The 14895-nt window shown below is 37.6% G+C and overlaps 1 protein-coding gene across 1 annotated transcript in view; it reads right to left on the bottom strand.

The window, feature by feature from the left end:
* The window catches only part of MOCOS (molybdenum cofactor sulfurase), a gene marked incomplete at its 5' end in the record, with an annotated part of 124345 nt that overhangs the window by 38411 nt on the left and 71039 nt on the right, over positions 1-14895 (bottom strand). The window contains one exon of the mRNA XM_009865498.1: positions 11383-11582. Coding sequence (XP_009863800.1) covers positions 11383-11582 — 200 coding nt within the window. The remainder of the gene's footprint in view (positions 1-11382; positions 11583-14895) is intronic.

Genomic DNA, 14895 nt, shown 5'->3' on the forward strand with positions numbered 1-14895 from the left:
CTTGACTTCTTTTTCATTTAGATGAGAAGAGTTGTCATCCTGGCATAACATGGTTTGTCATGGTGCTAGTGACTTGTGGGTGGATCTATGTTCTGTTAATGATGACAAGCAAGGCAAAAATCATGACAGATACCTCACTGCTGAATTCATACAGTATTTAGACTTATTTGCTCAGTATAGAAAGAGCTTTAAATTATATATAATTTTTTTTAAAAAAACCATTTCTGGAGTAGACTTGCTTATCAAAGCTTATGTAGTGTAATGAAGTTTCCATGACTCAACTTCAAGGAATTGCTAACAAGAATTTTTAAAAAATCTTTGCCAATTAAATTATCACTGTTTTTTAAAGAGCAGTTATTTCATTCTAGTCATGCAACCCAATACTATTCTCCAGTAACATTTTTAATCATGATATATATTAACCTGTACAGTAGACAAAGACAATTGATACATAAAAATGTATGAACATTAGAGCAACATAGGGATTTGTGGTTCAGGAGAACAAATACAAGTTATTGATAGGTTTAGTGTTAATCAAATTATGATGTCACCAACATGTTAATGCACAAAAATCTTGTGAATGTGATGCACACCTTTCACTGCAAACAATGACACCATGTAAAGAACCACTAAGGGCAGCTCTGCAAATCTACCTGTCCCTTGATTGCACACTTGACTTTCCCTTGGACATATGCTTCTATTTCTTGTTGTTTAGTTTCACCCTAGAAATATGCTACTTGGGGAGTTAATTTAATCTCTCTCTGCAGTGCTACCGCATTGCAAAACAAATAGAACATAAACCATCTGTTACAGTTATTTCGATGAAGAAAAGCTTATTTAAATAAAGCACATCTTTAAAATTGCCATAAGGAGCAATAACGGGTATGGAGCTCAGGGTTATGAAATACAGCATGCCAGGCGCAGCTCTGCCTGTAACAGCGGCAGCTGACTTTTGGGAGCCAGGGATATGTTCATCAATGAAGGCAAAGAAGCATGAACGGTACTAATGGTAAGTACACAGCTTAACGTACTCAGATTGCTAGTTTTGGTGATTCCCTGGGTCTGTATTTGGAACTATTATGCCTTGGTCTTTCAGAGCTTGAAGAGTATTATTAAGCTGCAGAACACATGCAGAAATCTTGCAGCACTCTGATTTCAGTCAGTGGAGACATGGCAGTTAAGCCATCGTGACATCTTGGAGTCCCGTATGCCCCTCAGAGCCTCTGTTCATTCAATTGCTCTATCTGAAGTCAAGCCCTGTAGGTTGCTTCACAACCCAACACTTCTGATGCCAGTCCATCTTAATGTTTGACAAGCAAAAGGTGCTTTTGACACTTCCAGACTTCCAATCTTCTAGTTTAATAAACACAAATGAAGTTCATCTAAATCCATTTTTTAAATAGTTTTATTTTTTTTCAGAGATAATCTTTTAAACATAGTTGCCTTCTTCACTGAGCCTTCTTTTAGTGTTGCCAGACTGACCAAATGCTCATAGTCAGGGATTTTTTCATAGCGCTCTACTATTATAATTTACATATATTTTTAAATATAAAAAATATTCAGGTTGAGAGGGATTTTTTTCCCTGTTTTTAATGTGTTACTCCCCAATAGTCCCCCTTGGATATCTGATATTTTAGTTCACACTCAGAAGCTGGATAGCTCCAAAAAGAAATTTGATTCTGCTGTGTTCTGATTTCCAATTCTTTGTCACTCAGCTGCACCGGTGATTCCTCTGCCTTTGCTAAACGACTGACTTCTGCCACCCATTCACTTCAGGGCCTCTGGGGTGGTCAGCTGAACCATGTAAGCTTTTCTTAGCCTCCATTGAAATGAGCCAGAGAAGGATGCTTAGTGTAGGTAAACATATATTAAGTGACAGTAGATATTTACAAATAACACATAGTTTTGCATTATTTCTAATCAACTAAGTCTAAGATCTACGTTAAGAATGACGGACTCTTTAGGAACCCCTGCTGAAGTCATTCCTATAAGATCCAATTCTGTAGCTCTTATTCCAGCAAGTACTTATTTGTACAAGTTATTTTGCCGAGTATCAAAAGAATTATTCACATGAATAAAGTAATTTTTTTCTAACAGATTATGAAGTGTCTCCAAAAAATCAAAATCATATAAGTCAATACTGGCAGGTACTGTCCCTTCAGGAATTGGGATTGGGACTTCTCATTCTACTTTCTACAATGTTCAAATTTCAGAGCAGCTTGTTTGTCTGATGGATTTGCTCGTTACAGGAATTTCACTACACACTACTGAGGGCTGGTTATAAAACAGGCTTCATGACACTGTTCTCCACATCCACTGGTAAATTAATTCACTGATTCATGGCATGGAATTGGAAAGAAAGTAAGCTAGCTCTTTCTGTCATCCAGCATTTGACTGTGAAATGTTGTTGCTGATGCAAATGCATACATAATCTTGTTTAATACAATTCAGTAAGAAGTAGGTCAGAATAAAAAAAATTAAAAAAAAATCAGCACTTGTTTCCAAGTCATTTAGTAGGAAGAAAAAAACATTTTAGCTGAATTACAGTATATTTAAACTAGTTTAACTGCATGGTTTCTTGCAAGAGAGGCATTTTATACCATTTTGGGGAAAGAATTTCTACACGGGCAGGTTTCCACCACATTGATGAATCTGATCTCTCCTCCCTGAGTCTCTAGTTGTTGATAGTGGTTTAAACTAATTGGAGAGGGGATGTAAATCTCTTTCCACTCTACACCCATTTATCACTCACTCTGACCAAAGTCACTTTGGTAGAAGGTAGTGAAGTATTAGACGGGATGGGAGAGAAGCAGGCTGGAAACATCAGTGTAATTGAGGATATGTGAGTCGCCAATCTGCAGGAATTCTCACTTAGAAGATGACATATACACAGCAAACTGGAGGTCTTCCATGCTTAAAAGAATAACAATAATTTTACATTTCTGTGATCCATTAGCTGGAAGATTTGTAGGCATGAGGCAGCTATAGGGAAGAAATGAAACACAGTCTTGATTGTTAATGGATGACTTGCTTTTTTCTTCTGTGTAGTACATGCAGTGAATTAGGGCATGGACTTACTTGGAACTTATATAAACTTCATGAGTCCAAGCTATTTGAAACGAACAGGCTGATGAGCAGACTAAACACCTTGATTTTCTTTGATTTGGCATCTCAGTAACCACAGGTCTCTCCAAAAATGGCATTTTCCTGCAACTTTTTTTTTTTTTTTTTTAAACTGCATTCAGTGACAATGAAAATCTGGTCTGGAAAAATGACATTGGGGAAAGAAAGGATTTCAGGAAGAAAAGCAAAGCAAAGGAACCTAAGTCCTCTGTAGCTTCCCAACCCTGACTTCAACAGAGGATTCCCTTGTGAGTAATAGGAAAAGGTCTTTATCTCTGCATCCCATTGTGCATTCCTAGCTATTTTGTAGGCTGAAAGCTTTGGGTCAGATTGCTACAAGTCAGAGAAGTGGAAGCCTGAGGCAAACAACACAGCAGACTAAGCTATAACACGTATTAAGAAGGGATAAAGGAGAATGTAGCAAACAACTGGAAACAATGCTTAGGAATAAAAGGTGCAGTGCATGATACTGAAAGTCTAGTGACATAGATTTAATTTATGCTCCAGTCAAAACCCTCCTCACTTTTTCCTCTTTCTCTTAAATCACTTAAATCCTCCTTTGTCTGTATTTATCCCCTGAAAATGGGGATAATAGATCACAGAGAGGTTGTACAGTTAAAATCCCATGATGGTCGGTGTTGAAATACGACTTTAATTACATCCTTACAGGGCTTTATACAGGATTTGGAAGGGGTGTGGACAGGAAGATGCAAGCAAGGTAATAAAGAAGGTGGAGTCAGGCTGTCTTTGACTTTGAAGGATTCAGATGGTGGATTGAAACTGGACACTGCATGCGTTCAAAGGCAGCTGATCTGCTTTTACTAAGATCAAGAAAAAAAGAATACAGGGGAAGCTGTCAGGCAGTCCTTTTGCTGCTAGCACCTAGTTTCCTTCTCTATTTCTCCCCTGTGTAACAAGGTCTGTAGTTTAGAGTCACAGTTTGGCCCCATTACTAAACAGAAAATATTTAGCCTCCCTCATTCATCTGAGATTCTTTCATCTGAAATACTACGAGTATCTTTCTTTTATTTTTCAGTTTCCTTAGCAACATGAAAGGATACTCCAGAGAAGCAGTGTCGGGCAACACCTCCAGCCTAGGCTTTCATGAAGATTTCTATTCTTGACCAGCTCTGATGAGCAGTTTAATAGTAGGCAATTTCAAGCATACTATCTTACATCTTTGTTCCCCCATAATGAGATACTAAAGAAAACAATTCAGCCTGTACTCTGCCACTACTTAATCAGCCAGAGAGCTTCATTACCTACTAACTAGGTTTGCAGTTATCACACTGAATTTCTCGAAGTACAGCATCTCCTTTTGCTGTCAGCAATGCCCTGCTTAGAGCCCTCTGTGTTGCAAGGGCCGTCTTTCCAGTGCCCAGTGCCCAGTGCCATGCAACCAAATATAAGCGAAGATCCAAATTGTAATGGCATTTCTTGCCAGTTTGAAGCACCAAGGTGCCATTTACAGGCAAGGAAGCATGGTTTGCTGCATTGCTGCTATCTCCCTGCTTACCAGGCACCTACAGCACAACTGGAAACTAATTGGAACCAAAGGAATGAGTGGACGTTCAACAGGAATCTGTAAAACGATATTTTTTCTTCTTGTAATCCTGTTTGCATTCTACTGTGCTGGTCCATCTGCTGTCTCTGGCTTCCTGAAATCGATGGCTAGATCTATAGCTAAAATCAATAGTGAGCAATAACCCCAGCAATTTTTAGGTAGCTATTGGGAAGCTGGCCAAAAATCCCATTAGGCATGTTACGAACACTTTTCTTTCCCTGAGTCATCAAAATTAATATAATGAGTGGATATGCTTCTAAAAGCATTAGTGTAACTAACTCAAAGTTGTTTGACTGTCTCTGCATAGACATTCTTAGCTGGAATTAACAAATGCTGGATTTCCATTTTCTCTGGCCCAAATGAAAAAATGCTGCACTTGTCCTAAAAAACTGAATGATTGTTTTACATAAAAGTAAAAAGTAATAGATGGGAAAAAAAAAACATAAAAGGATTACATTTTAAAGAACAACAAATATCTCCTGCTTAATAACTTTCTATGAAGATTTATTTCACATTGATTAAATAAAACAGAAATTATCCCTCATCGTTGCTTAACAGCAACTCACTTTGTCCTGTAGGGGCATGGTATGAATTTCCAGACAAGTACTGACAGCTACTACCAGGTTCCAGTTAGTAGTCTGATCAAATTAACCTGGTAACAGCTCCCTGTGCATATGAAATGCTGTTGGTCCTTATTTTTTCCGCTCTGTACCTATTTATCAGATGTACAGTGCACTGGGGCTACCAGTGAAACCAAGGGTACTAAGACACAAACAGTAATTATTTCAGGAGATCTACCCACTACATGATCCCTCCTATCATGTAATGATAAGAAGTGATATGAATATATATTTAAGCAGCTGTGTGTATATAAAAATGTATATACAAACTTGATACCTGGAGATTTGCAAGTATTTAACATATTTCCTCGCCCCAGCCATCAGGTTAAAATAAATGGGGAAGACAGACATTGGATCCCTCAAGGTGACTCTGAAAGACTACAGCAGAAGGAAGGGAATTCACCTGCTAAGCTGTTTACAAGACAATTCACTGCCATGGGATGTTTTAGATGCAGAAGGATAAACGGGAAACCAAAATTTCTTTTGTTTCTTAAGGGACACTTGTTCTGGTTTTGTCCCCTTCCTATACTACTAGCATGTGAACACTTGCAGAAAGAGGCTACCAGGGTGGAGAAATGCCACAGTCAGATCCCGTGTGGCCGCCCTTACACCTAAGTGATTTGGAGCCACACATTCCTATTTAAGGCCCTTGTCGTCACTTCAGAATGATAGAAAATAAAGGAGAAAAGGAGAAAAACCAACAGTGGGTCACTGAGACTATCCTCACGTTAACTCAAGGGAGGCTGGCATAGAAGAAAGGTGGTGAGACAGATGCCATAATAAGAGCAGTCATCAAGTTGCATTATAGATCTGTGCTGAAGGGATACACACTGAAAGTTATCTGCTGAGAAGTGTTGATAGGTTTTATCCTTGATAAATGGATGTGGAAAGATAAGTTGAAAGTCTAGACCCCTCTTCACTCTATCTAGGTTGATGAGAGAGAGCTAGGACATGCTAATGTAGGCTCCTAGACAAAACCAATCATTATCTAAGCAACATTCTCAGTCTTGAGAGACAAAACTCATCCATATGCAACACTGCAGAAGAGCCCTCCTTAGGCAAACCAAAATGTTTACATTCTCTATCTTTGGCAGCTGATTCCTGTTATAGCAGTTTGTCTATCACACACAAGTGTGAAATGGCAGGCAAGAAGGCTGAGACTGCTAATGGACTGATGCTCCTTTCCTTCCTGACAGGATTTTTAGAAGGCATGGTGAGCATTTATGGATACCAAGGGAACTTTTGCAGGTGAGACAATCACAGAATGCTACTTCTGTTCAGCTTTAGGCTCCAGGCAAAGGAGGCAGTGTGAAAAAGCAGAGTGGAAAAGAGAGCTGGTAATCCACAGCCAAAATGATGACCATTTTTCAAAAGAAAGTTATGGTGGTTTGCTGATTTTCTTAAACCCATGACACACAGGAGAAAAAAAAATATTGTCTCAGAAGACTAGAGTGAAAAAAGAAAAGTTTGATAAGGGAGGTGCTATTTTTCATTGGGGGCAGAAAACTGAACTGGGAAGTGTGACTGCGTAAGAGCTCTCCAGGGCATACAATTCAACAAATGTTTCTGTTGAAATTCCATCTGCCAATCTCTGCCTCTTACCCCTTTCCTCTCTTCCAGCTCCCAAACTGACTTTGCAGAGTGAAACATGAAAGGATTATAAAATTCTTCTGCAATAAACTAGTGAATGTACAAAGAGTATTTCACAGGTCTCTCCTTCCTGTGAAAGCAAAGAGGAAAACAAAATAATATCAGCAGACATGGTGTTTTTTTTCCAAATCTGCAAATGGAAGAGAACATACAACTTTGGACTTTGATCTGGTTTGTAAGAAACCCACTTTTGTGTGTAACTGTTGTTTCAAATCAATGTTGCTCCCTGTCATGGGTTTGATTCTGGTGGGTTTTTTTGTAAAAGTGGGAGTAGAGCTGTGTGGGAAGCTTCAAGAGCCTTCCCCACCCCCAGGTAGGAGTTGGACCTGCCTCTGGCCAAGGCCAGACCAATCAGTGCCTCTGCCATCAAGGTAGTGAAGAAGTGACCCCACTGTTTTTCTTTCTCCTTTGGTTGCATCTAGTTTTGAGCTGTCCTGTCTTTAATATTGGGGAGTTTTTCTGCTGGAAGAGGGGGAGGTGAGAGAAGAACAAAGGAATATCCCCCTGAGAAGAAAGAGGGGTGAAGAGTCCCAGAGGAGAAGGAGAAGGCTGCCGGAGCAGGACCTTTCCCTGGAGCTTGTGGTGGCTGAGATGGCAGGAAGGTGACTGCCTGCCAGTTGAAGGGAAGGACGGTGGCGAGAACGTCCAGGATGCATCAGCACCCATCACAGGTTAACCCCTGTTCATAACCGGAGCTTTTTGGTGCTGCAGTGCAAATAAACACATAACAGAAAATGACAGACGTGCTACTGCAGAGGACAGGCAGCTTGTGTGAAACGAATACAGGTATCCTCCCCAGTAATTTCAAGAACAAATTACTACCGATAGGAGTCTACGAGACAGCTTTACTGAAGGAAATAATTTTCTTGGCAAGTATTTGGTGCAGCTCAAAGGAGAAAAATTAATGTAGTTTTAGTGTGCAAAGACAAGAGGTTTATGAATATTTCAAAACTGTAGTAGTTTTATCCTTAGAAAAAAACATGTTTCATGAAAAATCCAAAATAAAAATAAAGCTTCTGAGTGACTACTGGTGTTTGGAGCCTGCAAGTCCCTCTTGTTTAATTATTTTAATTACCTTTTAGAGGAAAATAACTAAACCAGTAATCAATTGGTAATTTAAACCAATGATACATATAGTATACAAAGCAAGCTTGTTCCAAATATAGTACTTTAAAACATTTAGTGATCATCAATCACAAAGAAACATTTAAATGAAAAAGCAATAGCAATTCAATGTTCATAATTATTTCACTCCCACCTTATCACGTTTTTAACATCTAAGTGTTCTATATCATATATATTGGGACAGGAGGCTGTCAAAAATGCTGCTGTCCCTGAGAGTGAAATCATGAGATGGTTTTCTTTGTATGTCTCCTTTGATTTTGAGAGCTGCAATGAAGGTTTTACTCAAGCATTAACCTGAGACTGTGGCTGTTTCTTGTTGATGCAACTGACCCCGTGTATATAATTCAAACGTGTTTGTCTGTAGTGGCACAATCCTGTTAGCTCTGGCAATGAAACTCTGAAAACAGTGAGAAACAGATTTCAATAACAGTAGCAGGTAAAAACAGCTTTCCTCCCAAATGCTACACAGATGAAAGACGTAATTTTTTTCTGCTTTCATTTTTCAGTGGCAGTGTTAAATGCCACGTATTTCACTACATGCCTTTCACATCCTAAATATCTTAGACTTAGCTCAGGGTTTTGAATATTATGTAAATTATGTAAATCTTGAGGCTTAAATGTAATCTTGGTATCCTCTGAAGACACCATGTACTTATGAAGTCTTTCTTGCCAATCTCAGAAGTTCCAAATAAACTGCTCCAAACCTTGTCATAATATTTTCTCTGGAATCAGTTAGTCACACCGTCATTGTCCAGCTACCAAATGCTCATGTCCAGACACATGGTACGCTCTAATAGGCAATGGGCATATAACAACTGTCTGTCAGAAAGACAAATATAACTGTTTGGATGCCTGGTTATAAGTAATCAATTATAGATGGGATATAATCCATATAGAAATAGGATATTCTGCCATTTCTCTTCTAATACACTGTCTGAAATACAACCTGAGTCATTAATTGGTGTCCACTAGTAGTAGGTATGTCAGACAGAAATGCCATCCAACTTTTCTTCATTCAAAATTCCCCAAAATGCTTTCTGTGCTCTCCCAACTCTACTACATTGCATTTGGAGACCGATCAGTGAATCTACATGAATGTGCAGATCACAGATATGATCAAACTAGAGGATTTCTAAACCATTAAGAGAAGAAGTGGATTTAACTTTGATTTGAATAAATCTATCTAATTTTAGAAATGCATACAAGTATGAAGATGAGATTATATTGTCAGTTTGATGAAGCTTACTTTCTGGTATATGTATTTTCTTTGTAATCATAGAGAAGCATCAAATATTTTTTCCCCCATAACTGCTATAAGATGTATACGAAAGAATTTCATTCCATAAATAAGCCAGTTATATATATCTCACACATACTACAGCTTTGGAAAGAGCAGAACTGTTGCTTGTTAGTTTCTAAAAGTCATTACATTGAACATTATTTTAATTAAATAAAGTAGTCTAACAAACACTGTATGCATCTGAAAACTTTCTAGTTCCTCATTTTACATACTCATGCCAGAAATAATGAGAATCTGGTAAATAGCACAATCCAGATGACACAAATCAATAACGAAACTTTATATGAGCAGCCACTGCACCAAACAGGCACAATGGAGGTGTAAGACTACAAAATAATTTTGTCTTTGAGGGTATAGTTGGCTTTAAAAATGTGAAGCAGGTAAGAGCCATTTTTACTAAGAAATTGTGAGAGTCAGAAGTGCAAATAAAAGTTTTGGTTTTAATCAAAGGACAAGAAACATTAGAGTGTTTGCGGAGTGTTTTACGGACCCAGCTGTATTAATATCTCCCATCTTTTCTGAACACTGCCACACATTTTCAAGACTGTATAGATGGCTAACTCATTCATAAAATGTGGAACTCTTTGAAATGAAATGTGGTGAATATTTGAGACTATTTGGTAGTATAGTCCAAAAAAAACCATATGGAAAGAACTTCTCTGATACTACACATTTGCCCATCCCATTTTCATCAGAGTAGTAAGTGCCTTAAAAAAATTGTAAAAATCCATATTATCAGGCTACAACATAACTGCTTCACTTCTGTTTTCCCTTGCATATATATATATATGGATTTGCTCCTGCATTCTTGTAGACATAGAATCATAGAATCATTGAAACATTCAGGTTGGAAAAGACCCTTGGGATCATCAAGTCCAACCTATAACCCCACTCTACAGAGTCCACTCCTAAACCATATCCCCCAACATTACATCCAAATGAGCTTTAAACATCTCTATGTTCCCTTCATTATCTGCTTCTTCTCCTCTCTGGCAGAGTGTTGAGGAACACCTTTTGCAGTTCTTCCACTCTCTCCCTAATAGCTCAGAATTATCAGTTTCCCAGAGCGATGCAGCTCTGCCACTACTGCTGGCAGAGGGAGGTAGGCACTGAGACAGATGGTGCCAGTAATTGGCAGCTTTTAAAAAAAAAGCAAGGTCACATACTTGAACTTGACTTGTGGGCCTATTAAATCATCAGCCAATGAAAAAGCTAAAAATTAAGCAAAATCAGAGCACTGTTTTTTCTTACTTCTGCTGATGAGCAAGTTAGCTACATTACCCTACGTTACCCACTGCCTGCACGGTACACAGTTATACCTGGTTATGGTCATACACCATTACCTCTACTGAAGGTAGAAAAGTTTCAGAGTTTCATCTTCCAGATACTCAGTATACCTGATGGAAAAAGGCCAGAGAGCTGTTGACAAAAACAGCATTTAAGGATTTTTTGAGCATGAATCTCACTTCTTGCACTGTTCATTCAAATTTATTTGATGCTTCCTTAGAAATACTATAAAAATATAATTACTAGAACTGCAGGGAAAAGAGAATTCCTCATCCATGGGCGACTGAAATATTTGAGATCTGACTTCACTTGTATGTCAAACCTCCAAGGCAATCTCTTACATCAGCTTCTCTAGACTTGCTCTTCAGTTCCCAGTTTTGAGTACTGTAGAGAATGAAGTCAATAAGAAACCAAACTGCCTAGTCAATGCATCCTGTTAAAACAGCTCACTTTCAAACTTCCTACATAGAGAGAGTATTAAATCTGCAAGATACTGGCTTTGGCTATTACCTACTTTGCTAACATTATTAATTGGATTCTCTGTCTACTACTTTAAAAATGGTGTGTATATACTGTGCAGAGCTATGAAGAAACAAAACCAAAACCTCTGAACAGACCATTATAGACAAAATATTTCCTTTAGAATAAAGAACTCATTGCAATTATGCTTAAAATATAAGCATAACACTAAGTTAAGGCAAGGAAAAACATACCTGCGAAAAGCCGATCACTTCTCCATTTTCATCAAGCACGTTAAAATTAATGATTGGACCTTGGGCATCAGGATTGCTGAAATCTGTATCGCTGTAAATACGTACTACAGGAGCTCCATTGGCATATTTCAAGGTAGATAGCACAGTATAGGTATAGTGAGCTAATGCAAAGGTATGCTGTTTTATTTTCTCCATTCCACCTACAAAAGAAAAGTGCATGTACGTGTCAGATGCCTTATTTTTACAGAAATGTAAAAAAAGGATGATTTTTCAGAATGGTGTTGCTAGGAGGTAACTAGCACAAAATTGGTAGTGTTGGGCTTCTTTAAATGAGTATATAATTTGCAAAAGTTTATTTCTTCATACAAAAACTACAGAAGTATTTTTACACCAAGGTTATAACTAATCTACTGTAGAAATCTGAAGTTACACCAAAATGGGTTCACACACGTTAGAACATTGACAGTTCCAGTCTATACATATCACTAAGATGTTTTGGCACAACTAGTTTAAAAGCAAGTTTTGCTCCAGATCTGTCTCCAGATATCATGGGAATATGGCATCAATTCTAGCACAACACAGAAAAAAAATTGCTATGTCTAAATTAAAACAAAAATAACAAAATTCTAAACAAAATTAGAGAATAGAAGTGCTAGTCTACAAGGAATTTACTTGAACATTGAAGAAATATTCTTCCAAGTCTGCTCTTCTTTTTGCAGAAGAAAAAGAAAAAGGATGTTGTGAATGCCTCTTTGACTACACTCATGTCATATGCTTATCCACAGAACTTGGCCTGGAAAAAGCATAAAGAGGAAATATGTTGCCTTGTTTTTTTAGTTCTTTCTTTCTTTTTTTCTGCACTGAGTTTGGAAAAGAGGACTGCAGAGACTTCCTGATGGATGAGAGACCTCTTCCACATCTCTGCTTTCTGAGAGGAAGCTGTGTCTCTGTTAGATGTCCCTATCAAAATGGTTTCTCATTGTGCTCAGAGGATATGCCATAGGATGATATGCCATGGTCACCTTTGGCTTTGGGGATATTTTGATTCTCTGCAGGAAGCTAAAACATAAGTGTCAGATACAAAACCAGTCATTTCAATCAAAGGAGAATATACATAATCTGAAACAAAGAAGTAGGTTGTGTTATTCACTGGGATGAAGTACTGACAGGAGACAAGTAACTGGATATAACAATAAATACAAGAAAAGGAATAATCTTAACCCTAATCAAACAGTAATTTATCACACAGTACAAAAAAATACAAGTAGTTTTCAAAGCAGGAACTGAAAACCAATGAATTTGCATGTCTATGGAAGACAATTAGAAAATAACAATATGATCTCAAAGTATTGGAAGAAAGACAGAGAGATACCTGAAGGCTAACAGAATATTTAAACCCAGTCAAATCTTGGCTGAAGACAGATGGAATTTCGGCTGAAAATCCAAAGTAGTTTCTATTTATGCATACTATACGTTGCACTACCATGGGCCAACACCTTGTGGGGAAAAAAAGAGGGAAGAATAATTTCCTCAAAAGTCTCTTGAAGTAGAACAGTATTTTTCTGCCTGAGTTTTAGACCCAGAGTATTTTCTGTAATGCTTTATTTGAGGTACACAAGTATTTCTGTGACTAAAAAGATGTTTCTGATTTTTTTTTAGTTTCTTAAGCAGAGTAACTATAAATCTCACAGTTCTGTGCATACTATTTTTATACCTGGAAACTTCTTCTGCATGATATAACTGCCCTTGTAGAGAAATCTTGTAATGTCAACTTTTGTGCCTTTACTTGTAAAAAGACTGTGTCATTTATGAATGTATATAAAGGAAGAAAATATCTTTCTTCTGACATACAGAAGAATTACAGCAATTTCCGTTATTTCACTTTTCTTCAAGTTTCTATGTTATGTGCTATCTCCTTTAGATAACCTAGGAGAGCAGACAGTAAAAGCATAGAAACAGATTAGATATAAGGTAGAAATACATTTTTTGGTGCTAAAGAGTAATAAAAAGGAATAAGATTATTTAATGAGATGCTAACACACAAAGCACTTTCAAGGAACATTGCCAGAAGCTAATCAGTGCATTTTCTAGATGTTAGCCACAGTAAACTTGGCAAGCATCTCTAGAACATTTTGATCTGAAAGACGATTTGTATTTACAGAGTCTTTGAGAATAAAAGATTGCCTAGTCAGAGATGTCCTACTCATTGTTTGGTAGAAGTTAAGAGTCTTGAAATAGTAAAAAAAAAAAAAGAAGTTATTTCTCAGCATTTGCTGTCTTAAGAGAAGTGACTGCCTTGTCAGCTTCTGAGACGTCTGTAATCTCCTGATTCAGAGCTTTTCCAGATTGGCAGGAATCTTTTAATGGAAGATTAAACTACTGTCCTTATGTCTTGTTGAAGAAATCTCTTATTCAGAAATTTCAGTCTCTCATTCACAGTAATCATCCTGCTATCATTTCTATATTGTCTTCAGCCATTCTCTTTTAAAGTTGCTTAATCACATTTCCTTGTTCATTAGTGAGAAGCTGATGAGCCTCTTAATTATTTATTCTGACAAATCCAAAAGCAATAGCCTGCAGTTGCTTTGCTGCCCCGTGACTGGAGAGCGGAAGCAGTGTTGCCAGGGTCCCGTATTTTTAAGTAGCAGAATAGGTTGTGATTAGGTCTGATGTCAGAAAACCCTGTGAAACAAATGTCATCAATCTGAAGTCTGTTCTGACAGAAAAAGGAATATATTCAGAAAATAGTTGTGATTTATTTTTATTTTGCTAAACAAAACGATCTGTACTGTACCCTGTATAAATCCAGTGCTTACCTCATCTCCCTCTTCCTACTAGGGAGAAGAATATGAGGAGGAGAAAAAACTCAACAGAACAAATCTTTGGTCTCTAACATGATACAAGGACTTGCATTATTGCATCTAGTCTCATATTTGGGGTGAGAAAAATAAAACTCACTGCTTGACTGAACCTAAGGTAAATGAAAAGGTAATCTTCTATATTATGGTTGAGTTGGTGTTTATTACCTTATTGCATTCCTGAGTTTTATCTTCCCTCTATAGAGGATTCTGGTTGTATGCCCAGTTCCTTACCTCTGAATACTTGGAGATTCTTCCCTAGCTACCTGTTTGGGGATAAAAGACGCACCACACCTTAAGCCTTTTGGAAGACTTAGAGCTTGGAAAAATCATCAGTACTTCATCATGAGAAGGTGCTGGGAAGGACTCAAGTGCTCTTATTCCCTCTTACTTCACAGATTTTATTCCTTATCACTGCATTGTTTCATTAAGGTGAATTGCATCTAGTTGCTCCTGAAAATGATTTTAAAATTAAGAACAATGTATGTGCTTTGTAATTTGGATCAGAATTAATCTGATGCAGTCTAAATTACACCAGTTGAAGTCTATTTAACACCATTCACTGTATTTATGTGTGTAGGAACACATTTAGCACAAAGGATGCTCTCATTAATGATTTCTTCCTATGGCAGAAACGTAAGGACTTCCCTGTCAA

Source organism: Apaloderma vittatum, unplaced genomic scaffold (genome assembly GCF_000703405.1).
Source record: "Apaloderma vittatum isolate BGI_N311 unplaced genomic scaffold, ASM70340v1 scaffold6260, whole genome shotgun sequence".
NCBI lineage: Eukaryota > Metazoa > Chordata > Aves > Trogoniformes > Trogonidae > Apaloderma > Apaloderma vittatum.